This window comes from Lepidochelys kempii, chromosome 3 (genome assembly GCF_965140265.1).
Source record: "Lepidochelys kempii isolate rLepKem1 chromosome 3, rLepKem1.hap2, whole genome shotgun sequence".
NCBI classification, from domain to species: domain Eukaryota; kingdom Metazoa; phylum Chordata; order Testudines; family Cheloniidae; genus Lepidochelys; species Lepidochelys kempii.
In genome coordinates this window covers 154,122,426-154,146,760 of record NC_133258.1, presented here as the reverse complement: position 1 = coordinate 154,146,760, position 24,335 = coordinate 154,122,426, and the positions used below count along the sequence as shown (strand labels likewise).

General features: G+C 41.3%; 1 protein-coding gene across 8 annotated transcripts in view; it reads right to left on the bottom strand.

Moving 5' to 3' along the window:
* Positions 1 to 266: 266 nt before the first annotated feature.
* Positions 267 to 24,335, bottom strand: part of BABAM2 (BRISC and BRCA1 A complex member 2) — a 298,460-nt gene continuing 274,391 nt past the window's right edge. For 5 of the 8 annotated variants that reach the window (XM_073338599.1, XM_073338597.1, XM_073338593.1 and 2 more), the window contains exons 12-13: positions 3,955 to 4,047; positions 270 to 952 (exon numbers count right to left, since the gene is read on the bottom strand). In XM_073338599.1, the coding sequence (XP_073194700.1) occupies position 952; positions 3,955 to 4,047 (94 nt within the window). In that variant the 3' untranslated portion in view covers positions 270 to 951. Of the gene's footprint in view, positions 953 to 3,954; positions 4,048 to 12,435; positions 14,317 to 24,335 lie in introns of those variants that run through there. The other 3 variants (XM_073338601.1, XM_073338596.1, XM_073338594.1) reach the window with 3 other exon arrangements.

Here is a 24,335-nt window from a genome sequence, read left to right as displayed (position 1 = left end):
GCTTCCCTAGATTATTGTATTTGTTGTCTTCAAAGACTCCAGTAATTCCTTGTTAAAGGCCCGTTTCATTAGTGGTATTTATGTTACTTGACAGAGTTGTGGGACTATGCAGGAGCTCTGTTTTGTCTCCTTAATTTACACAATTGGTTACTTGAAGAGTTGATACTCAAGTGATAGACTGTTCTCAGTAACAGCAACTGATGTCAATTAGAAAGTCACCTTAAGTTGTATTACCTGAAATAAACTAGAATATAAAGACACTGAATTCAACATATGAGTTTTCAATTGAGCTATTAAAAAAAATACTGCCATGTCAATATCAGACGCATCTGAAAGGCACTGAGTAGTTAAATATTGTGACTCATACATGTGTCGATAAGAACCATAAATGTAGGCAAATGTCAGAGGCAGAATATGGCATTATATAGTCCATTAGGCATTTCTGGTAAATATGGCAGCTTTATATATTATTAGGATATGCTGAAAATATACAAAGGTTCAGAACAACAGAATACTGGTATGAAAACAATCACTTCTTAACAACACCTGAAAGACAAGCATTTTGGAAACAAGGCATCGCATATAACGTTGTTACAGGGAAATGGTATCACATCTAAACACTAACGTTTTAATCTAATCCAGTGGCTATAAAAGGAAATGATGGTGGTAGGAGAGAATTGGATAAGGAGTATCAAATATTCAGTTTAGAATTAGCCAGCTGAGGTCCTTGTTTTATAGAGTTAATGAAGTCTGTGGTGATCAAAGCTATTCCAGAGGCAAAAAGTATCAAAAAAAGAGGTTCCAACCCACTTCCAGGAAGTCGTCTTGGAGCTGACATGCATGTGGATGTAAGAATCTGTCTGGCATCTTCTGCAGACCTGGTGTTTTCTATAGCTTTCCATTGGCAAAAGCTGCCTCTTGGAACTGAGGGACAAACGTTTTGAAATAAGCCCTAGTGGGGAAAAAGAAAGTCTGTGGTTAGCAAAGAACAAACTCAGAACAATCATGTGTGCGTGGTATCTACAGCCAAGATTTTTAAAAAATGGAAGCCTGAAGTTAGCTGCCTATGTCCATATTTAGCCACATAAATAAGCGGGCTGATTCTCAAAATTCTACAGTGTATTTTTGGTGATCCTTGTGCTTCAATCTTTTTAATTTCCATAGGTGTTACTTCCTTTGATGAACTGACCAGTCATATGCAGCACTGCTAATGTGATCAGTACCAATGTCGTCTTGTAGTGTCAGCATAACTTTGTCTGATGCATATTTAATATTTTATACATTCCAAGACTATGTTTTGCAGGAAAAAATATTTTGTGAATCATTGGCAATTGTTCTCTTTTCTTTCTTTGATTTGTATTCTAATTCCTTTAGTCTAGGTACAACAGTATATCAGGTACAGAGATAAACAGTGTTGGGCTCTCTGAGTGAGAAACAGTGAGAAACAGAGTGAAAGGAAAGGTTAAACCACTTGCTACAGCATTATAAATTTGGCATCTGTTATATACTTGATGCTTACCATGCTTCTGGGATAACTGGATTTATTCAACTTTTGAAAAAGCTTCAAATAGAGCACCACAATCACTCAACGGAATTGCACAATCAGCTGGGAAAGTGAGAATACTGGCAATGGACAAGCTTTTGATTTGCCTTCTTCCAGGAACATTTATGAAATACAGAGTCAGTGTTGACAGGAGTAGAGCAGTTTATAAAGCATCAGTTAATTCTCTGTGGTAAATAAATTAAATGGATGAGCAGTAATTCCTTGCTTGCTAATTGGTAAAAGAAAAAAACTTTCTGAGTGGAAGTTTAGAATAAAGACAAATCATTTTGTAAATGGGGGTGTACTTTGTGTATTCTGGACCTTAGTGTCACTGTCTTCTCTCTGATGAACTTAGTGAGTCACTTTATCAGTCCATAGAATGAATCCATCCTGATCACTGCAAGTTGGTTAATACTGTACCTTTGGGTTCACTGTGCTTCTCCCCTCAACTCTGCACTAATAGCAAAATATGTCCACTTCTGCAATTAGAGGCTCCTCAAGATCTTTTATTTGCCAGGTGAAACAAAGGCAATTAAACCTTAATTCTGCCACTTGTAACTTTCACCTGTGAACTCTTCATTCTGTACTGTGAACTCTTCATTTTTCTATTTTTTGTTTTAAATCTGCTTTACAATCCATATTTATATTTTCTCACAGAGTATTTCTTTTTAATTTCTGAAATGAGGATACCTGTAAATTATGTTCACTGTATTACTTATATCTAATGCTATGGTAATAATGCATTCAAAGAATTCCAGATATCGCATGAGACAGGTGGATATGCTGAATCTCCACAATCAATCAAGTGAGATATCTAATTTCATAAACTGGATAAAATTTCTTGCTGCCACTGAACAATTACTCCTGATCACGACCGAGACTGAAAATACTGTACAATCAAAAAAGGGAACACTCCTCTCCTCTTTGTGGCAATATGCCTGCTAAGCTCATTAGAAGACAATGACAATCAACTTGCATAAAATTTCTAAGGCTGTATGAGAATACTGGCCAAAGGCCAGATGAGTAGTGCAAAATAAGAATATTGTAGGATGCCTTAGGGAATCTGAGATCACACCTGGAGCCTAAGAATGATAATGGAGAGAGAGAGAGAGACAGAGAAAGCGTGCACACGAAACAGTAAATCAGTATATATCCTTTACTGAATACACAAAAGCTCCTGATTTTGCGGACTGAATTTTGGAAGAGATGGACTCTGAAACTGTGCTCAAAAAAGTGACTTAACATCAGTATAAAGAAAAGGAGTACTTGTGGCACCTTAGAGACTAACCAATTTATTTGAACATAAGCTTTCGTGAGCTACAGCTCACGAAAGCTTATGTTCAAATAAATTGGTTAGTCTCTAAGGTGCCACAAGTACTCCTTTTCTTTTTGCAAATACAGACTAACACGGCTGTTACTCTGAAACCTTAACATCAGTATGGCTATACCAGCTAAGTGTGTTATCATCTGATTTGTACACGAAGATATGTGGTTTGCACTTGCATTTTTGTACTAAACATTTGAAAACGTGGCCTACTTGAGTATATCATGACTACCTTTGCAACATTCTGCCAGATATGGGAATTTCCCTTATATTTTGTCAACCATAGTATCTCTGTTATCCTCTTAGCATTTCTCCTTGCATTATTTGTCTTAATGTTAATTATATTTCCTCTACATGCTTATTTTAAATTGCTTGCTTTCTTCCCCTTTGAAAGCTTCTCTGGACTCTCCTCTTATGCCTGCTCCTTTCCTCTTGACTTCTAGTTTCAATAGTCTCTCAAAAAGCCACATATATTTTCCTAAATGGCAAGAAAGTTCATTTTTGTTAAGCTGGATGTGTGAGAGAGTATTTCTATAGTTAGTTCCATTTCTGAAACATCCATCTATATTTCTCTTCCCTTTTGTATTAACACCATAAATACCGTTATCACTTTTCAGTCAGCTTTCTGCTGTGGCATGATTCCCAAATTAAATCTTATTGACACTAAGTACACACTTCCATGCTATCTTTATCTACATCTACAATGTCCTTTCTTTTCACTGTTTCCTCTTGTGTGCTTGTCTGTGCTGCTGCAATACTAATTTTAAATTCTTCCATACAGTCTGATTCTACAGTACTATTTCAGCAAACACATTACTCTGTTGTAAGTTCAGATTAAATTTATTGCTCTTCTAAGGGTTCCATGTACCCAAAAATGAATTTCATACTTTATAAAATTAAATGCCTTTTCTTCCTTCCCAACTCTTAAGCCACATGTTTAGTTTTCTATTTTGTCATTTGTTGTCTTGCCCAGAATGAGGTACAGGTAATATCAAAGGCAATTACTCAGGACGTATTTTCCCCTCTTGGTACCTGAGATGCAAGACATTATGGAAGACTTAAGATAATAATAATTAAACACACTTACTAGTTGGCTGCAGAAAGAAACAGGGAACATGCAAAGAACTTCAGCCATGTGACATGTTCAGACAATTCTTTTAGCTGCAGCATGTTGGACAGACTGGGGATGAGAGACAGGGAGATGAAAAAGGGGCAATTCAGAAACGAATGTGTCATGGTGTAAATCAGTGTTTTAATGGTGGGGACTGAGAGGAAATGCCAAACTTTAGAAATGTTCGAGAAGTGACAGGAATTGTCTAGAGCCTCCATATGGGGAGAGGAGGATAGAAAGAAGTCAAATGACTCAGATTATTAGAGCTGGTTGGGAATTTTCAGTCAAAATAATTTTTGCAGTTTCTGTAACACTGACATTTTTAATTTTGCTGAATTTTTTTTATTTTTCCCAGTTGCAAATGAAAACAAAATATTTTGTTTCAGCTCAATTTGACCCAAATGGAAACATTTTGTTTTACTGCACTGAAAAATGTTTTGTTTCAAGTCAGTTTGACAGTAAACTTTATCTGCCTGAAGTGCCACATTGCCTTATGGGAGTTGTAGTCCAGGTGTTTTATGGTCCCATTCTCTATTATGGGCCAGGCTCCCACAATGCACTGCAGTCTCCCCTCTGAGCTACATAATGCATTACAGGAGTCCCATGACTGTGGTGCATCATGGGAGATGTAATCCAGTCCTTAGGAAAGAATAACTGCCTGAAGCACTCAAACTATAACTCCATGAACCGGTACAGCACCACCAGCAGATGCAGTTTAATATTGAACTGGCTCAAAACAAAACATTTATAGCACTTTTTGTTCCATGAATATTTTTAATATATCAAGTTTTCATCCCAATTTGGGCCAAAACCAATGTCAAAATATTAAAAGTTTCCTATGAGATGGAAAATTTTGATTTTTGCTCATTTCTGGAGATTATTAATTGGAGGGACCATAATTGTGGAGTTGTTAACTGGCTAAGAAGACAAAGCCATTTCATGAATTTGTCTGCTGGCACCTGTGCAGTGTGGTGAGGTTCCACAAGCCTTTTGTGACAACAGAAAAAGACTAGAGTTGAAGAGGACAATGTCCTACATCAGGCTGAGGATGACTATGGGAAAGAATAACTCCAACAGAAACAAAGCCAAGTAATGCTAAAAAGAAACAAAGAGGCTGTGCTAGTCTACATTCATCTGCAGAAGAGATGGAAAATGGCTTTCATCAGACTGAATAAAGTTTCTTTTACTTAGATCTGAGTTTAAAAATGATATACAACCACATACATACTTGCATCCTATACACCCCCCCCTTCCGCTGTATGTAACCAAAAACTTTTAAGCAATGCTTAATTTCTCACAATATCCATTCATTTAACTGCATTCATACTGAATGACTTAATGCTCTTAGCAATTTAAACTTGAATAGTGCTATGCCACAGATCACTGGGCAAAATATTTCTTAGCAATTAGAAACCACATTTTTATTTTTACAATACTTTACCGTCTGGTACAACTAAACATCTCAAAAGTGTTTTGAAATCCCTTCTCCCACCATGCAAGTCTTTCGATTCCAGACAAGAGGGTGTTAAAAACAATGCAGTCTTCCAGGTAACTGTTGAGACACAATGAGGATTGGGAAGCCTGCTATGATGCTGCTTGGTTTGTGGCATCTCCGCCTTGTACCACTTTGGGAGTGGAGAGATTTTTTTTTGGTCAGTTTTTGGTTGATTTTTTTTTCCTTTTGGGAAACGCTGAGGTCCCTTCATTCTCTGCTTTACTTCCTCCCCCTCAAATGGCCCTATATCACAATGATATCACAACAAGCTAAGGAGGACTGGCTGCAACACTCCCTGGAGTGCAGCAAAACTCCTGTGTGCAAAAGCCTCTCACCCAGGTGCTGAATACAATGTCTTTGCAAACCTCTCACAACTGTTTAGTTCTTAGCTTACACTGAGGCCCTGTCTACACTGGCAAGTTTCTGTGCAGTAAAGCAGCTCTCTGCGTTGTAACTCCCAAGGTGTACACTTAGTGTGCAGAAACTGCCCAGTTGCAGCGCTGTAAAAAAACCACCCCAATGAGAGGTGCACATATTTCTGTGCTGGGGGGTACAGCACCCTGGTTGATTACAGTGCTGCAATTGGCCTCCAGGTGGTGTCCCATAATTCCTGTTCTTGCCTCTCTGGTCATTGGTTTGAACTCTACTGCCCTGCCCTCAGGTGACCAACCGTCATCCCCACCCCATATATTCCTTTGGAATTTTGAAAGTCCCCTTCCTGTTTGCTCGGTGATGCATGCAGTGGTCTCAGCACATCTTTCCAGGTGGCCATGCCTGCTCCACCCAGCAGGCGATTCCCTGCTTGGAGCAATGCCGAGCTGCTGGACCTCATCACCATTTGGGGAGAGGAGGTTGTTCAGTCCCAGCTGCGCTCCAGCCGTAGGAATTATGATACCTACGGACAGATTTCATGATGCATGACAGAAGGGGATCATGACCAGGACACACTGCAGTGCAGGGTCAAAGTAAAGGAGCTGCGGAATGCCTACCACAAGGAATGGGAGGCAAACCGCCATTCTGGTGCTGCGCTCACAAGTTGCCAGTTCTACAAAGAACTGGATACAATACTTGGCGGCGACCCCACCTTCACTGCGAAGACCACTGAGGATACTTTGGTGGCTGGCGTGTCAGTCGAGAGTGGACAGAGCCAGGAGGAGGAAATCTTGGACGAGGATTTGGAGGGGGAGGGGTATCCAGAATCAGAGGATGACTTGGAGGCCAGAGATGCATGCAGCCAGGAGCTCTTCTCTATCCCAAAGGAGGCTAGGTAGCCACAGCTGTCAGATCTTGGCAAAGCGCAAACAGGAGAGGAGACCCCTGGTAAGTGGATTTGATTTTGGGAATCGCTGAAGCCAGTTGTTGGGGGCAGGAGGGTTGCAGAAAGCAGGCTTGTCTCCCATCACATGCCTAGTCTGACTGGCGGAACAGGCTGTTGATTGAATCCCTCACTTCACAGGAATCTGCCTCAGAAATCTCCAGGAAACTCTCATGGAGATACTGGGCAATCTGCTGCTGCAGGTTCTTTGGCAGAGCTGCTTTGTTTCTTGCCCCATTAATGGTAACTTTCCCGCGCCACTGTGCCGTGACGGGGATGGGGGTGGGGGACCATTGGTGTACACAGGCAAGCTGCATAGGGGCCAGGGCGGAAGCCGCAGTCTTGGAGAAGACCCTCCCTTGATTCCCTGCTCACCCTCAGTAGTGAGATATCTTCTATAATGATCATATCCTGTGGAAAGTGTGGAAACAGGAATGATTATCAGGCACCCCCTATAGTGCTGGCTCTCTCCAAGAGCCACATGCCCAGTATACAACAGGGTCCGGGAACCCTGTGGCTACTCACCATTTTGGGGGTCTTGTGCTTCAAGTGTGCTTGCCTGGGGTCAGCCAGTTAGTGACAGCTGTGTGAGTACTGGCCGTGTTTTAAATCACTGAATCAGTGTTCTGTGCGTTGCAAACAATACTCCTTCTGTAAAATACTGCATTTTGGCTTCACAGAGATGACCTTGGGAGCCCAGCCTCCCTCTTTGTTATCGGCGGCTGAACAGCTGTGCAGAATTAGAAAGGGACCAAGAGGAACTAAGGAGGACTTTCTGCGTGAGGTTATGATGCACTCCGCTGCCAAGAAACAGGAACTGAAGGAGTGGCGGGACAGCGAGAACAGGGACCGAAAGGAGAATGCAGCGCGCCAGAATGAAGCCATGGAGCGGCTCTTAAACGTTACGGAGCGCCAAGCAGACATGCTCCAGGCGATACTAACACTGCAAACTGAGCAGCTCCGCACCCACCCTCCCCTGCAGCCGCTGTCACAAAACTCTTTCCCAAGCTCCTCCCAGGCACCGCCAACACACTCTTATCAACCTCCTGGCTCCAGTCTGTACCCGCTGCATTCCACACCTGCCCCATCACAATCCAGCACTGTGGACTCAGACTACCCACTGCACTCAACATCTGTCCCTCTGCAGTTAGGCCCTGCTGAAGTACAGTACCCTCTGCATTGTACTCCAAAGGAGAAGGTTGGATATGATCCCTGGATGTACACAAATCTTTAGTCGTCCCAGGACCCTTCTCTTCTCCCATCCCTCTCAGTGCTGATGGTTTTTTTGGTTTGACTCTCTCCTGCGGTTGTTATTTTTTAATAAAAGAATTGTGTTGGTTTGAAAGAAGTCTTTATTCTATTAACTGAAAGCAAACAGAGCCCTGCAAAGCAACAGACAATTATGTTAAATCTTCATATTGCTTTGTCTGCACCAATCACAATCACCTCCTAGCATTACAAGCACTGCACTCCCGAGCATAGCAACAAATATTAGTGGCTTTCAGCTTCACATTGCTGCCTCAAGGCATCCCTGATCCTTATGGCCCCGCGCTGCACCCCTCTAATAGCCCAGATTTCTGGCTGTTCAAACTCAGCCTCCAGGTGCTGAGTCTCTGCAGTTCAGCCCTGAGTGAAGCTTTCACCCTTCCCTTCACTAATATTAGCCCCGTGAGGCACACGGCTATAAGCATAGGAATACTGTCATTGGCCAGATCCAGCTTCCCATAGAGGCAACGCCAGCGGGCCTTTAAACAGCCAAAAGCATACTCAACAGTCATTCTGCACTTGCTCAGCCTGTTGTTGAACTTCTCCTTGCTGCTGTCAAGTTGCCCCATGTATGGCTACATAAGATACAGCAGTAAGGGGTAGGCAAGGTCTCCCAAGATCACAATCGGCATTTCGACTTCCCCTACGGTGATCTTCTATTTCGGGAAGAAAGTCCCTGCTTGCAGCTTCCTGAATAGGCCAGTGTGCCGAAAGATGCGTGCATCATGCACCTTTCCAGACCAGCCTGTGTTAATGTATGTGAAATGCCCACAGTGATCCACAATTGCCTGGAGAATCATAGAGAAATACCCCTTCTGATTAATGTACTCAGTGGCTAGGTGGTCTAGTGTCAGAATTGGAATATGCGTGCCATCTATCGCCCCTCCACAGTTAGGGAAGCCCATTCGTGCAAAGCCATCTACAATGTCACGCACGTTGCCCAGAGTCACAGTCTTTCGGAGCAGGATGCAATTAATGGCCCTGCACACTTCCATCAACACGAGTCCAATGGTCGACCTTCCCACTCCGAACTGGCTAGTGACCGTTCGGTAGCAGTCTGGAGTAGCCAGCTTCCATAGTGCAATTGCCACATGCTTCTCCAATGGCAGGGCAGCTCTCATTCTCATGTCCTCATGCTGCAGGGCTGGGGCGAGCTCATCACGCAGTCCCATGAATGTGGCTTTCCTCATCTGAAAGTTCTGCAGCCACTGCTCGTCAACCCAGATGTGTATCATGATGTGATCCCACCACTCAGTGCTTGTTTCCCAAGCCCAAAAGCAGCGTTCCACTGTGGTCAGCACCTCTGTGAATGCCACAAGCAATCTCATGTCATAGCTACTACATGTGGCGAAATCAATGTCACACTCCTCTTGCCGTTGAAGTTTAAGGAATAACTCCACTGCCATTCATGATGTGTTAGTGAGAGCGAGCAGCATACTGGTCAACAGTTCGGGATCCATTCCTGCAGCCCAAAGAGGCAGGATGCGCAGTACACAAACAGTTGAAAGATGGTGCCAAATGCAGATGTAAGCACAGGGATTGCTGGAATGCAAAGCAATGCATCACAGGGCATTGGGACAGGACCCAGGATGCCCTGCAACCCCCTCTGTCTTCCCACAACTCTTAGCAGCAAAAGAGGAAGAAATGCTCTGTGGGATAGCTGCCCAGAGCACACCGCTCCAAATACCACTGCAAATGCCGCACGTGTGAACACGCTATTGAGCAAGCAGCTGACAGTGTGAACACACAACAGTGGTTTCCGTTTAGCGCTCTCTGAGGGCGCTGTAACTGCCAGCGCTGTAACTCTGCCAGTGTAGACATGCCCTGAGTATAAGGGGTTTGCTATCTTCGCTGCTCACAATGGGTGTGAATCATCGCACAGGTAGATGTCTAGCTCTTTGATAAGCATCTTGCTGCAAGAATCTTTTGTTTTTGTTTCTTCAAATGGTCATTTTCCAAGTTCAAGGTGTAAGTCATTGGGTTTCTATGGCAATTTTTCTTTAGCCCTTCAGAAAACAACACACATTCTCTGTATTTAACCAATATGTGTAGATAATAGCGTACACTGAATTGCAAGAGCTATGCTCAAGGACACTACTGAGAGTAAAGCACTTATCTTTCCTTGACCTTACTATCCACTAAAAAGAAAGTCTTGCTATTGCACATGGTAAATATCTGAGAAAAGGAAGAATCAGACAACTCAGTGTTTACATGTTCTTCCAGTCATTTAAAACCCTGACAGTGGTGCAAGGTCTCAAGAAGGCTACATTTACTAATATATGTCTAAATCCAAGAGGCTTGGAAGCCAGGTGCTGAAAACATACTTGACTCACAATTCACTTGCTTTTGTGAAATTTCACCCTACGTTTAATGTTATTTTAATGCAGTGCAGTGTTGGATTTTATTGTTTAAATGGTAGCAAATCTGCACTGACATTGTACTTTGCCATTATGAGGTGGTTTCTACTGACTTGCAATGCTATTGTTTGACCTTTAGATTCCAACAAGGAAAATCCTCTCCACAAACTAGATTTGAAATTGTTTAGCTGTAGTAATTTCCCATTACACAAGGCTTCCCAGGAGCTTATGCTGGAAGAGTCCTGCCATTGTGATCCACTCTCTCTTTTCTCTCTCTTTTTCCTTTATTCCTTTTGCTCTTATAGATAATTGTTTAATAGTTTTTGTGTTACTGGTTGGTGTGTAAGAGTGTTGAGAACTGTTAAGGGTTTCTGTTTCTCTTCACCACCTTGATGTTCCCAAAATGTCAGACCCCAGAACAATCAGGATTCAAGCTGTGAGAGAAAAAGCCACATAAAGTGCCTTCCCAACCAGCATTTATTATGCTTCCTATGTCTGGGACAGGGACATGATGGTTGTCAGTCATCTTTCCAATTCACTCAAAAAGCCAAGTTGGAGAAAGATAGGCACTTCAAACTCCGCTTGTGCAGGAGTGTTTTGGTGCCAAGTTTTCTGACACGGACAGCCTCAAAATCATGTTTGCACTGACATCCTGCATCTGTGTCAAAAACTCAGGCTATCGTTGTCCCAGTGCCTTACATGTCAAGAGATTATTTCAGGAAGAAAAAAAAAATTCTTGATGGTCAAAGCACGCTTGCAAGGGCTCTTCCATACCCACTGTAAACTCAGCACCCAGAGCAGAAAACTCATCATCGATATGGTATAGTCTGTCTTTGCACTGGTTTTCAATGGCAAATGAACGCCCTACAGCAAAAAATTTGGATCCATCTTCTAAAGATATAGATGTCAGCACCTTCTCCTAGATCCCTAAATGTCTGGATTTACGTTCCTTCTCACTTGGAGGCAGCATCAGCCAATCCCACTTCGATTCCTCCCTCATGCCAGTTTTGTGGGCAAACTTGATCCTTTAGATACTATTTGTCATTTAAGCATTTTAGTTAAGTGCTGTTTAAAAATGTTTCAGCAGCTAGTGTGAAAGGATTTAACACCTTTAAAAATATGTTACCCCAAGGATTGACCATCACATTCAAAAGAGTTAAATCCTGTTTACAGATGTTGAGTGGATTTAAAATCATATTAGCTCATGTGTTGGGTTTTTTAAACACCCTTTTTCCTAGTCTAGTTAGGGCTTAAAGGAGAAAGGTGGCCAGTAACTGAGGTCTCCCTGTTGCAAATCTTATTGAAACCTGCTGTATCTGGCTGGAAGGTGTACTCCCCTCTAATGATGGGGATCCCTGGAAAGTCAGGGAGCTCTGTGTCATCTTCTCATGGATCATGCTAAGAAATGTGGCACCCTTGGGCTCTGGCAATCCCCAGCTGCCTGAATAGCCCCTTGGGGTTACCAGGTAATGCCCTTTAAGGCAGCATTAAGGCTGCTGCAAATTATGTTGAGGACCTGGCCCGGGACTACGCACTCTCACCCCCACTCCCAGCTGCAGCTAGTGATTATTGGATGCATCTGAGAATCAGAGCCACAGAGACTAAATGATACCTTCATAGACATTACCTCCAAATTTGCTCCAATACCTTCAGAGAACACCATTTGCTTATAAATAACTTCACTCTATCTGAAATTTTCACGTGCCAAATGATGAAAATCAATCTGCACCTCTCCTTCCCAAATGAACTGCTGTTGCAAAACACACACAAGTTCCTCTAGATCCATGGAAGCTATAAAAGAAGCTCTACAGGAAAGACACTAGGGACTTTATTCTCAGTACTTTGATGGAATGTACAAGACATAGTGGTGACTCAGTGTAAATGTTGATTGAGTTGTCTCCTTTCCCCACTATGCTGTTCACAGCAACAGATGGGATGAGCTTACCCAAAGCAGAACTTAATATACTTAAGAAATTATTCAGGCAAAGTTTATTTTTACACAAAACTTATACTAGTAACAGTACCAAAGTTAGTTAGATCTTGAGTTATGTGCTCTGGAAGTGGTGGGGAAGTATAAACTACACTTCAGTAAATTTAACGCGAGCACTGCATTAATGTAATTTCGTCACTCTCTCCTAGTCAGATTATTATAACACCCCATCGCCATAGTATCTAAGAATCTTGGTATACATATCTATACTTGGTAGCAGGCACTCAGGTCAGAAATTCTCCTTTTTTCTGATCCTTAAAAAAATATCCGAGTTACTGGGGAGAGTGGAAACAATTCAAGTCAGAGAAGATTCTTTCATAAATTAGCTGGGAGAGCCATACTCCACCCTCTTCCGAGTAAATTAGGTGAAGGCAAGATCTAAACAGAGCATAGATCAGGGCAGAATAGAGCTCTGAGGCTTACTAGTATCTTTCACCTATTCCTCCCAGACTAGAATTATTATGCTGCCATTTCTTAATAAAATCATAATGTATCAGCGGTGTCAACAGCATGGCCATGTTAGACTTAAAAGAGAGGATCTCCAAAACCTATTAAAGTAATATGACTATTCACTTTTTGAAGTGCAAAGTGGTGATTATAGGACACCTTTGTATTTTTCTGTTCCTGCTGCAACTTGTTCTGAAACAAAGAAAACTTGTTTTGAAAATGCTTGACACCCACAACAATCTGTTCTTGGGCACTTGACAAGAGGGCTTGTCCTTTCCTGACCACATCAGCGCTGTCTCTTTCCGTGCAACTCCCTCTAACTAATCCTTAGAAGTGTAAAAGGTACACATCATAACCCTCTCAAAGATAGGAGTGGCCATTTTTCCATAACAGGACAAAACCAAAGAGACAAATGTTAATGATTCTTTCACGTCTGTTTCTTCTTAAACTCAATTTCAATAACTTTCAGGCCCTATCCAATTCAACTTAATTAATATAAATTAGCTATGTGAATTTATAATTGTAGAGTAAATGATTACACTTATTCCTATAGTGGATTTCTATTTAGGTCACATTTTGCAACAGCATTTGCTAGAACTGTAACCTGTGATTATACTCTTCCTTATGTATCCCTAAGATCTACAAAAACAGTTTTGAATTTAACAATGATGTAATACAAAAAGTTCATCAAGTGCTAAGGTCATAAGAGAAATGTAACACACACTGAATGACAGATGTGAACATCCATTTAATATACAAGTGTGACATTATACCAGCTCTTTGGCTACAGTTAGTATTTTTATTTTAAACTCAGACTTGGGACATGAAACATCTCTGCTATTTTTACACAAAGCGAACTGAAACTTAATAACCTAAGTTAATATACTCAATATAATAATTATTGTTAAAATATTTCATTTGCTGACCCATATTTTGAGTTATATTTTATTTATTGATATGTATTTCTATAGTTCTCACCAATAACAGTACCAGAGTACCTCACAAGGTTAAGGATACGTTAGCACCTGCATGGTAGAACTTGCATCTCTATCTCTTTGCCTTTTTAACTATTTCTGTACAACAATAGGAACTAGTGGAGGGTATCTTATGACACAGCTATTTGAGGGAAATGATAGTTTAAGCAGATATATCATGGGCTACACCCTAAAGGTGAAAGCCAAACAATAAAAATAGAAAATATGAATTTCCACCTCTCCATCACCACATAAAAGTGTGAACTTCTGAAGCTAATCCCCATAAATCTATGAGGTGCAAACTCTAAACTCCATTCACCCCAATGAAGTGTTGACTTCTGAATTTAACGAGGACCTCTTCACTCCTCCAAAACTTTTGGTTAGAGAGTCTATCCAATTTCTAATTTACTTCACACCCATAGGAGAAAAAATTGTCATTGAACATGTCTTTCAAGGGTTGGCCCATTGTAGAAATGTCAGGTGGCACTGTTCTGCTACAAAGGAAACAATAATAGACATTAGATTTTCAGTTTGTTGTGCATTGTTAGAAATATTTCAGTAAAACTGCAGGTTATTGAATGATTTTTTTTAAATCAATTCACATTATCACAGAATTCAGTGTAGCTCAGTCACATAAATTATGAGGGTCTTACTAATACACCACATAGTACAAAAAGCCTAGTCCATCTATCTGAAATAACAAATAAAAAATAAGTACAATAAACTAACTACATTGAAGGTAAAATGGGTGTAAAGGAAAAGGAGCATGAGGGTTCTGGATTCTCTTGAAAGAGAGGTCAAGGAATTAGTTTGGAGGCGAGGTTACATCTCCTTACATAACCTTTCACCACACGTTCAATTCTGAGAGGGGACAAACACATAGCCACTGCTTCCAGAGAACTCTGACCTTGGTTCCAAGAGCACGGATCTCTACTGATAATGCAGAAGAATCTAATTGCTGTTGAAATCTAAGTATACATTAAATCACCTTTTAGACAACTATCGAAAATGGATTAAGAGTACTCTTAAAAAAAAAAAGTAACTTTCCTGAATCATCTGTAAATACTATATCTTAAAATCAAGACTCTCTGAGGATCTATTCTTTTATCAGCATTTGTGAACTTACATTTGTGAATTTATATTGCATTAAAACTCATGTGAGCAACATGTATGAGCCCCATTAAACATCACTGGCAGAACAGACCCCCTGCATTTTAAACTGGCTTATCGATGCCTTCTGTCTGGTTGTTCAAAACAGATAAGTATTTTACTTCCTTCACCTTCTCCCCAGGGTACATAAATAGTCTTGGTTTAGTCAGATGAAGGCTTGTGGTCTTAGATCACAGCAGTTTTACTTCTGCTTTCTTAACTTCCATTTTCCCCAGGGGATTAATTGGTGCTTAGAGTCCCAACTGTCTGTGAAGATAGGAGTCACTGGATTTTCTCTGTCACCATGTGAATGTTCAGCTTCTATGCTAGTGGATCATATGAAAGATATTCCAGAGTCATCATGGAAGTCTTTCATCTTAATGTAATCTCGCTAAATAAATTCCCAACTGCGTGATCCTCAGTGTGACAAGCCCACTCTATCTTCCCGTTTGCTTGAGGGCATTAACCATAGCTTTTCAGTAAACATTTTTAAAGATTATCCTCCTTAAAAAGGACATGGTTGATGTAAATTTATTATTACTGTTGTTTACTTCTGTAATGCTGAAAGTGCGGACAGTAGATGAATTGAGCCATATGGTAAATCCCAAACCTGAGGAGCTTCAAGTTTAAAGTTGCAAAGTGGTTCCAAAACAGCAGAAACACAGAATAGTGCATGGCAATTATAGCTCTAATGCTTTATTGAACAGGTGTGATTTTTTGTAGGAGAAGGAAAGAGCTAGACATGATATAACTGAGATGATGTTCCAAGCATAAAAGGCAGTATGAAAAATGTGTGAAGTAAGGAGTGGGGGAGGTGTGGGTAGAACGTATGGAGGAAGACGGGATGTAGGAAGAGATTAGGACAAAGATGTAATCAGAGCCAGAGTTAGATAGCTTTGCAAATGAGATGTCTGAAAGGACTGCAAGAGAAAAGAGGAAGCCTGTACAGAGATAGAGCCATGGTCATTGCCTGACAAAATTTAACTACTTCAGATACTGAAAAAAAAGATCAGCCCCTCAAAACAGAAGGGTTAAATAGTGATACATTGGTGACTAATCATCGGGGCAATCAGCCAACCAACAACCTTTGAAGGTGGGTTTTCTTGAGTGTGGATGTATATTGTCAAACCATTCCCTTTGCACTGCCAGTTTGGCTCCATTCTGATGAGCACAGGCAGATTACTGAATTATACAGGAATTCTGTTTGGGCATTCAGAAGAACAGAGCAAGTAGTCAGAGGAAAAAGGGATGAGATGAGATCCATGAAGAATCACAGAAATGTAGGGGTGAAAGAGACCTTGAGAGGTCATCAAGCTCAGCCCCCTCCTCTGAGGCAGGACCTAGTAAACCTAGCCCATCCCGGACAGGTATTTATCCAACCTGTTTTTAAAAACCTCCAATGATGGGGACTCCACAACCTCTCTTGGAAGCCTATTGTAGAGCTTAACTATCCTTAGTTAGGAAGATTTTCCTAATATATAAACTAAATCTCCCTTGCTGCAGAGTAATCCCATTACTTCTTGCCCTACTTTCAGTGGACACGGAGAACAATTGATCTCTGTTCTCTTTACAACAGCCTTTAACTTATTTGAAGACTGTTATCAGGCCCCCTTCAGTTTTCTTTTCTCAAGACTAAAGAGGCCCAAGTTTTTTTAAAATCCTTCCACACAGATCAACTTTTCTAAACCTTTTATCATTTTTGCTGAGCTCCTCTGGACTCTCTCCAGTTCGTCCACATCTTTCCAAAAGTATGGTGCCCAAAACTGGACACAGTACTCCAAAGACTCCAAACTCCGCAGATGGTGTCGGAGAGAAGGCTGTGGTTTCTTTGACCATGGGATGGTGTTCCATGAAGGAGGAGTGCTGGGCAGAGACGGGCTCCATCTTACGAAGAGAGGGAAGAACATCTTTGCCAGCAGGCTGGCTAACCTAGTGAGGAGGGCTTTAAACTAGGTTCACCGGGGGAAGGAGACCAAAGCCCTGAGGTAAGTGGGAAAGCGGGATACCGGGAGGAAGCACAGGCAGGAATGTCTGTGAGGGGAGGGCTCCTGCCTCATACTGGCAATGAGGGGCGATCAACAGGTTATCTCAAGTGCTTATATACAAATGCACAAAGCCTTGGAAACAAGCAGGGAGAACTGGAGGTCCTGGTGATGTCAAGGAACTATGACGTGATCGGAATAACAGAGACTTGGTGGGATAACTCATATGACTGGAGTACTGTCATGGATGGTTATAAACTGTTCAGGAAGGACAGGCAGGGCAGAAAAGGTGGGGGAGTAGCACTGTATGTAAGGGAGCAGTATGACTGCTCAGAGCTCCGGTACGAAACTGCAGAAAAACCTGAGTGTCTCTGGATTAAGTTTAGAAGTGTGTGCAACAAGAGTGATGTAGTGGTGGGAGTCTGCTATAGACCACCGGACCAGGGGGATGAGGTGGATGAGGCTTTCTTCCGGCAGCTCACGGAAGCTACTAGATCGCATGCCCTGATTCTCATGGGTGACTTTAATTTTCCTGATATCTGCTGGGAGAGCAATACAGCGGTGCATAGACAATCCAGGAAGTTTTTGGAAAGTGTAGGGGACAATTTCCTGGCGCAAGTGCTAGAGGAGCCAACTAGGGGGGGTGCTTTTCTTGACCTGCTGCTCACAAACCGGGTAGAATTAGTGGGGGAAGCAAAAGTGGATGGGAATCTGGGAGGCAGTGACCATGAGTTGGTTGAGTTCAGGATCCTGACGCAGGGAACAAAGGTAAGCAGCAGGATACGGACCCTGGACTTCAGGAAAGCAGACTTCGACTCCCTCAGGGAACGGATGGCCAGGATCCCCTGGGGGACTAACTTGAAGGGGAAAGGAGTCCAGGAGAGCTGGCTGTATTTCAAGGAATCCCTGTTGAGGTTACAGGGACAAACCATCCCGATGAGTTGAAAAAATAGTAAATATGGCAGGCGACCAGCTTGGCTTAATGGTGAAATCCTAGCGGATCTTAAACATAAAAAAGCTTACAAGAAGTGGAAGGTTGGACATATGACCAGGGAAGAGTATAAAAATATTGCTCGGGCATGTAGGAATGTTATCAGGAGGGCCAAATCGCACCTGGAGCTGCAGCTAGCCAGAGATGTCAAGAGTAACAAGAAGGGTTTCTTCAGGTATGTTGGCAACAAGAAGAAAGCCAAGGAATGTGTGGGCCCCTTACTGAATGAGGGAGGCAACCTAGTGACAGAGGATGTGGAAAAAGCTAATGTACTCAATTGTGCCTTAGTCTTTCTGAATTTATCCCTATACTTGTGCTATTTCTTTTGTACTCCTCTTTAGCAATTTGTCCATGGTTCCACTTTTTGTAGGATATGTGAATCAACAAAACAAACTAAAACGGTTATTTATTTATCTGGATTGATGAGAAATGCCCATCTGTATTCTAGGCAAATGCGTAACATAAAAGTTACAAATTTGACCAAGACACCAATTAAAAAGATTAGAACATACCTTAATCATTTAATTAACCAACATTTCAAATCCCAGTATCCATCTAGATTATTAAAACCCAACTCCCTGCAAATCCAGACACTTCATCCTGCCCTTTTCCGCTTTTCAAAAGCCCAGAAGAAAAATTGGGCCTTGCAGAAGTCCCTGGAGATAAACACATAGGTCTTAATTTAGATTTAGCAGTCTTGACTGCATCCCTTTAGGGAACCCCACTATCTGTTTTTCAAATCAGTTGATCAATGGTATTTTTAGAGCACCTATCTCTATAGTACCTAAGAGCAAATAATGCTTATTGCCCAAATTTTTTAAGTTAGCCTACATAATGTTCTATCTTTCAATACAATAAAACAGCTTATGTGAAGTGCTCTTTTCATATTCCAAGTTTGCCAAACAAAAAGCCTTATTTTGTGAATTTTCCTTGTTGATAAAATATACCTATAGATAAATTAGATATTCTTTCAGTAGAAATAGATTCTTTCCCCATGCATATTTCATTTCATACAGTGTTCTGTGTTCTTTAATAGTTGTTTTTCTTTTCCTTCAATGATAAGTGACCAGAAACAAGTATTCCAGCCCTCCTATCTTGGCTGAAATCCACATAATGCATGACAGCACTGAAAATCCCTGGCAGGCACCTCAGAAGCTAACATACCATATCTTAAGTGTCAGACTTAATTAGCCAAGAAGCCACTTTCAAAGCTGTTCATGAAAAATGTGATTAAACTAGAATGACTTTGTTATATGTATTGTACAATGTATATACACCTAGAACGTATTATCTTGATATGAAATGCTATTCCGTTTAAGCATTAAGGTGGAAGATATTCTTTGTTTCTTAATTTGCTATTTTTGCCTATAATACTGTATCTTACAATTAAAAATGGTTTTAGTATTAAGGTTGCCTATACAAAAACATTATATAATGTATTACAAAGAAGAACATTATCATTTGTGCTTTAGCAAAATGTTACTCCCCCCTCCCTTCATTTACCTGTCTTCTTTTTATGTATAATTCATGTCAGGATGCTGCTCTGTCAGTGAATATGAGCTTTGATTTGAAGAGTCATAAAACTGAATTAAGTCCACCACAAACCTTACACAGCTGCGTCATTTTCTATTGCTATATTAGAATTTACTGACTCTTTGAAGCTCAGGGGGAAAGACCACCTGGGGAAAATAAAATCTGCCCTCAGCTGATCCTTGGAAAGAAAACCCACTACCTCTGTTTCTACTGCAAGGCTTTAGCCAAGAACAGCAAGAGTTTCTTTTTTCTTTTTCTTTTTTTTCCCCATAATTGCTGCTATCAAAGATGGTTCCTGGGACCCAACGTTGAGAGTAGATTTTGGTGGATCTTATGGTTTTTTGTTTTGTTTTGCTCTGTTAAGTGTGGCTGCAAAACATTATCATCACCAAGTGGATTGCCGTTAATGCACATGAAGATAACGCTTTGGATAGCAAGCAGGTAAAACATCATAGCTGTGGCTGACTTGACCAGACCCAGGTAAACCCACTTTAAGCGCAAAATACACATTTAGTGTACATCCAGATTTAGCAAGCTTTGGAAGTAAAACCAAAGAAGCATGAGGTATCATACAGAAACTGCAAGCTGTAGGATGTAATATATATATTTGGTATTCAATAGCAGATATACTTCGGAGTGTTTTTCATGCAGTGAGAGCCTTCATCCAGGGCAATCTTTACAAGTGGCTGGACAATACAAAGCAGAGAACAATAGCAAAGGATATACAATGCTAATACACTCTTGAAGGAGGATGCAGACTGGTGGGGAAAGGTGTGTGCCTTCATGGCTCTAACTTTTTTCTTTGGGGATTGTGAAGAATTTTTAACCATTTTCTCTTTAATTGGTTTGTCTGGTAGAGAGTCATTTGTTACAAGACACAGGATTCCAGTGCATGCACCGCTTTGTGCGGGACATATTAAATAATGATGGATGACCAGGTTTCTAAATGTAACTTACAATTTGTTGCTGCAAATCATAAGTTCTAATAAATAAAAAGTTCTGACATACAATTTTAGAAAGGATGATTGGGTGTCAGGATTATTTGGAATTTTCTCAATTCTTGGGGTTCTCTTCTATGGTACTGAAAACTCGCTTAATATGTGGTCGTGCATCCTGGAGTTGTAAACCTCAGATGTATAATATTCCATTATTATTATTTATGCAGGTGGCATTTGAGTGTAGCTAGAGCACATCTCTTTTCCATTATCTTCTTCATTCATTATCACCTTCCTTCCTCCCTACCCCCTATTTTGCATTTTTAAACTTTATGATAACTTCTGGATAGTTTACTATAATATAGACACACACAAAAAAAGACTACACATGGACAGCTGATGTGTGGATGCAGAAAAGCTGATTTTAAAAAAATCTACTGTTAAAAGATCCTGAGTGGATCTGAAACAATCATTTGAATGTTTGTGTTCAGAAGATTTTTTTTTCATGGAATCCTTTTTATTAGCAGGCTGGGAGAAAACTATAATACAGATTTAATTCTTCCCAATAATCTTGTACTGTGATGTTTACCTGTGCCCATGTAAGGGTAGGAAAAAAAACTGAAGAAAGTTTTGCATGAATTGTAAATATTAAACTTTTCAAGGAGATCCAAAGTATCATAGATGGAAACCAAGAGTTTCAGGGTACTAGTAAAGCCTTTTTTTAAAACAGTGTAAAGAATATCAATAGATATTTTGTCTAAGATGTGGTAAGCCATATAATTGACTTAATATAGGAACATGGGATACAGGACTGGAAGGGACCTTCTGGGTCATTAAGTCCAGTCCCCTGCTATTGCCACCATAAAATCCCACTCATAAATGTATCAAGCTCCATCTTAAAACTAGTTAGGTCATTTGCCCCAACTCCTCCTAGTGGAAGGCGGTTCCAGAACCTCATTCCTTCTAATTTCCAGTTTATACCCATTTGTTCTTGTGGCAACATTGCTCTTTAGCTTATATAGCTCTTGTCATTCCCTGGTGTTTATCTTCCTCATGTATTTTTAGCGAGCAATCATAAACCATCTCAACCTTTATTTTGCTAGGCTAAACAAGCCAAGTTTTCTTAGTCTCCTCTCATAAAAGTATGAAGGCAGATGAGTTGAGATACTGGCTGGTGTCACTATATGAAGAATGGTTGCTAAAACAAATGTAAGGAGATTCATACCCAAATGTATTACAAAAAGCTGGAAACCACTGGTTGAGCACGTAAGCCCCACTCAAGCCTGGACCCATACAGAGCATGCAGGGGCACGTAAATCTGTAATGCCACATTAAGCAAACACACCAGTGAGTGGGTGGATGGCAACAGTATTATTCAGAAACAAATTTTAAGGAACACATTGTTTTAGCCAAGTTGGAGAGAGCACATAAACTCTGAAGTATGAGTATTTATTGGAATACCAGTTTTCCACTCTTCTGCAATTTTTGACAAGTAAAATACTTTATTTAGGCTAACACTAGGATAAAGGACTAAATTCATTCCTAACTTGCGCTCCTTGCAGCTCCGCTGAAAGCCATGGGGCTGCACAGGGTGCAAGTCAGGGCAGAAACTCAGCCAGAATGTGTCTAACAACTGAACATAATTTGTATAAACAAACAAACGTTATTTACAATATTCCTTCATGAAATAACAGGCTCAGAGTCTGCATATTCTTTAAAGATACAATTCACGCACACTTGAATGCCTACTTAAGAAAAAAATCAAGAGCTTTCCCATGGAAACCACACAAAGATATTTTATTTCACAGGTACTGCACAAACACAGATGCTAGCTTTCCATAATGTACTATACGTTCTTATGCTAGCCACATATTTTAGGACAACATCTTTGGCACACTTTTAGACAGATGGCTCATATGAGTTTACAGGTTTGTCTATTCTGGGGAAATGTGTGTTGTTTTCAAATGTGCTAACTAATATGTTTGAATTAAAAAGCTCAAATACACTTTAGCCCCTAGTGTAGAGAGTCACGTTAAAAATGAATTAGCTGGTTGTGGTAAAAATGTGTTAGCTGGTCCTAAGGGTTGGGCCACATTACAAAATGTGACCATAAAACATACCTTAGTTTGGCACATCTTTCTTTGTGTCCTCACTTACTTTTGAGTCCTGGTAGTAAAACTCTAACTTTCTGTTGGTCTCATTAAACCATCTCCCTGAATTACATAAGCCCTCTACATGCACTATTCCACTGCTACAATGTCTGTGTGGATCATGTATTACCTATGCCAGTAAAAACAGTCCTCTGGGAATAGTCCTATAGTGCCCCTGTCCCTGTGACAATGACCCTCCTGATCACCATTCTGAACTCTGTTGTCAAGGGGTCACAGTGACCAGAACTCCTCCTCCCGCCAAAACACTTTAAAACACCAGCATGTTTTGGAAATGCGTCTCGTCCGGAAGCCCACCTCAGAGCAGACAGATATGGATACCCATAAAGAAACAGGTAAACCTTGCACTGCTGCCTGGTCAGGAAAGAAGTCTTGGATTTCCTCAGCCTGTGGGGAGGAGCAGTACAAGACCAGATGCAGAATAACTGCAGAAGTAAAGATGTCTATTTGGACATTGCAGAGGGTATGCAGTTGGGGCACAACAGGGAGGGGCATCAATGTTGGGTGAAGAAGAAGGAACTGCAGCAGCTGGACAAAAGGCAAGGGAGGCCAACAGAAAATCTGGTGCTGCCCCACATACCTGCTGCTTCTATGCAGAGTTGGATGCCATATTTGGTGGGGATCCTACCATTACCCCAAAAGTGACAGTGGACACTACGTGAGATCCTGAGGAGGGAACCCCAGCAGTGCACAGCAACAAAGAGCTTGTCAAGGATATGGACGCAGAGGATGCAGATCCAGTGGAGAGCCAGAGTCAGCTGAACTTGACTCAGTTGAGTCCTGAGGAGGAACCCATTATGCACCTTCTCTGACTACCCTTGGCTAATGTCAGTGAAACCTTCCTGGTGATCCACTGATGCCTGCATAAACATGAAAAGTACCGCTTTCTGTTTAAATACTCAGTCTGAGGGATGGGGTGGGTGGGCCAGGATCAAGATATGCATTTCCTCTATTACTCCACAGTTCAGGAAGTCCACTGCACTGAATTAGCAGTCCATCATTTCCTGCACATTGCCCAGAATCATAATCCTGTGCAGCAGGTGACAATTAACAGGCTTGCACACCTGGATGATGACTGTCCCCACTGAAGACTTTCTAACACCAACCGATAGCAATCTAGGGTCGCAAGCTTCCACAGCGAGATTGCTACCCATTTTCCACTGTCAAAACAGCTCTCATTTTGGTGTCTCTGCACTGGAAGGCTGGGGCGAGTTCAGCACACAATTTCTGCATCTGAAAGTTCTGAAGCCACTGCCTGAGCGTCCCAGATTTGCATCCATTCTCAACCATCAGTGCTTATTTCACGGGCCCAGAAGTCCTGTTCCACCATGTGTAGCTGGTCAGTGAATGCCTGCAGCATCAGGTGACTTTCATTCACTGTCTGCATCATTCACTCCTCCTCAGTTTTCTCATTTTCACTGTTGCATGCCTGGCCTCTGTGATAGTTGCTGAAGTTCCACAAACACAGAAGAAGCAGGTGCCCTGTCTCTAAAATTGATATGAGAATTCCAATGATTTGCCAGTGAAGTGGCGAAGAGATTGAAAACCAGCACAAGGAACTGTGCGAATTTTAGAAAGTGGTGTGAAAGAGAAGATCATGGTGGGAACAGAGGGAACTTGACCCCAAGGTCCCACAGTTCCCTGAGAGGAGTACTGGTTTCTCACAATACACTTCCAAAAGTCCCAGGAAGCTGGACCGTGGTGTGGGGCACACTGGGATGCCTTCCTGTAGCACAGCGCACTTTTTCTCCGGTA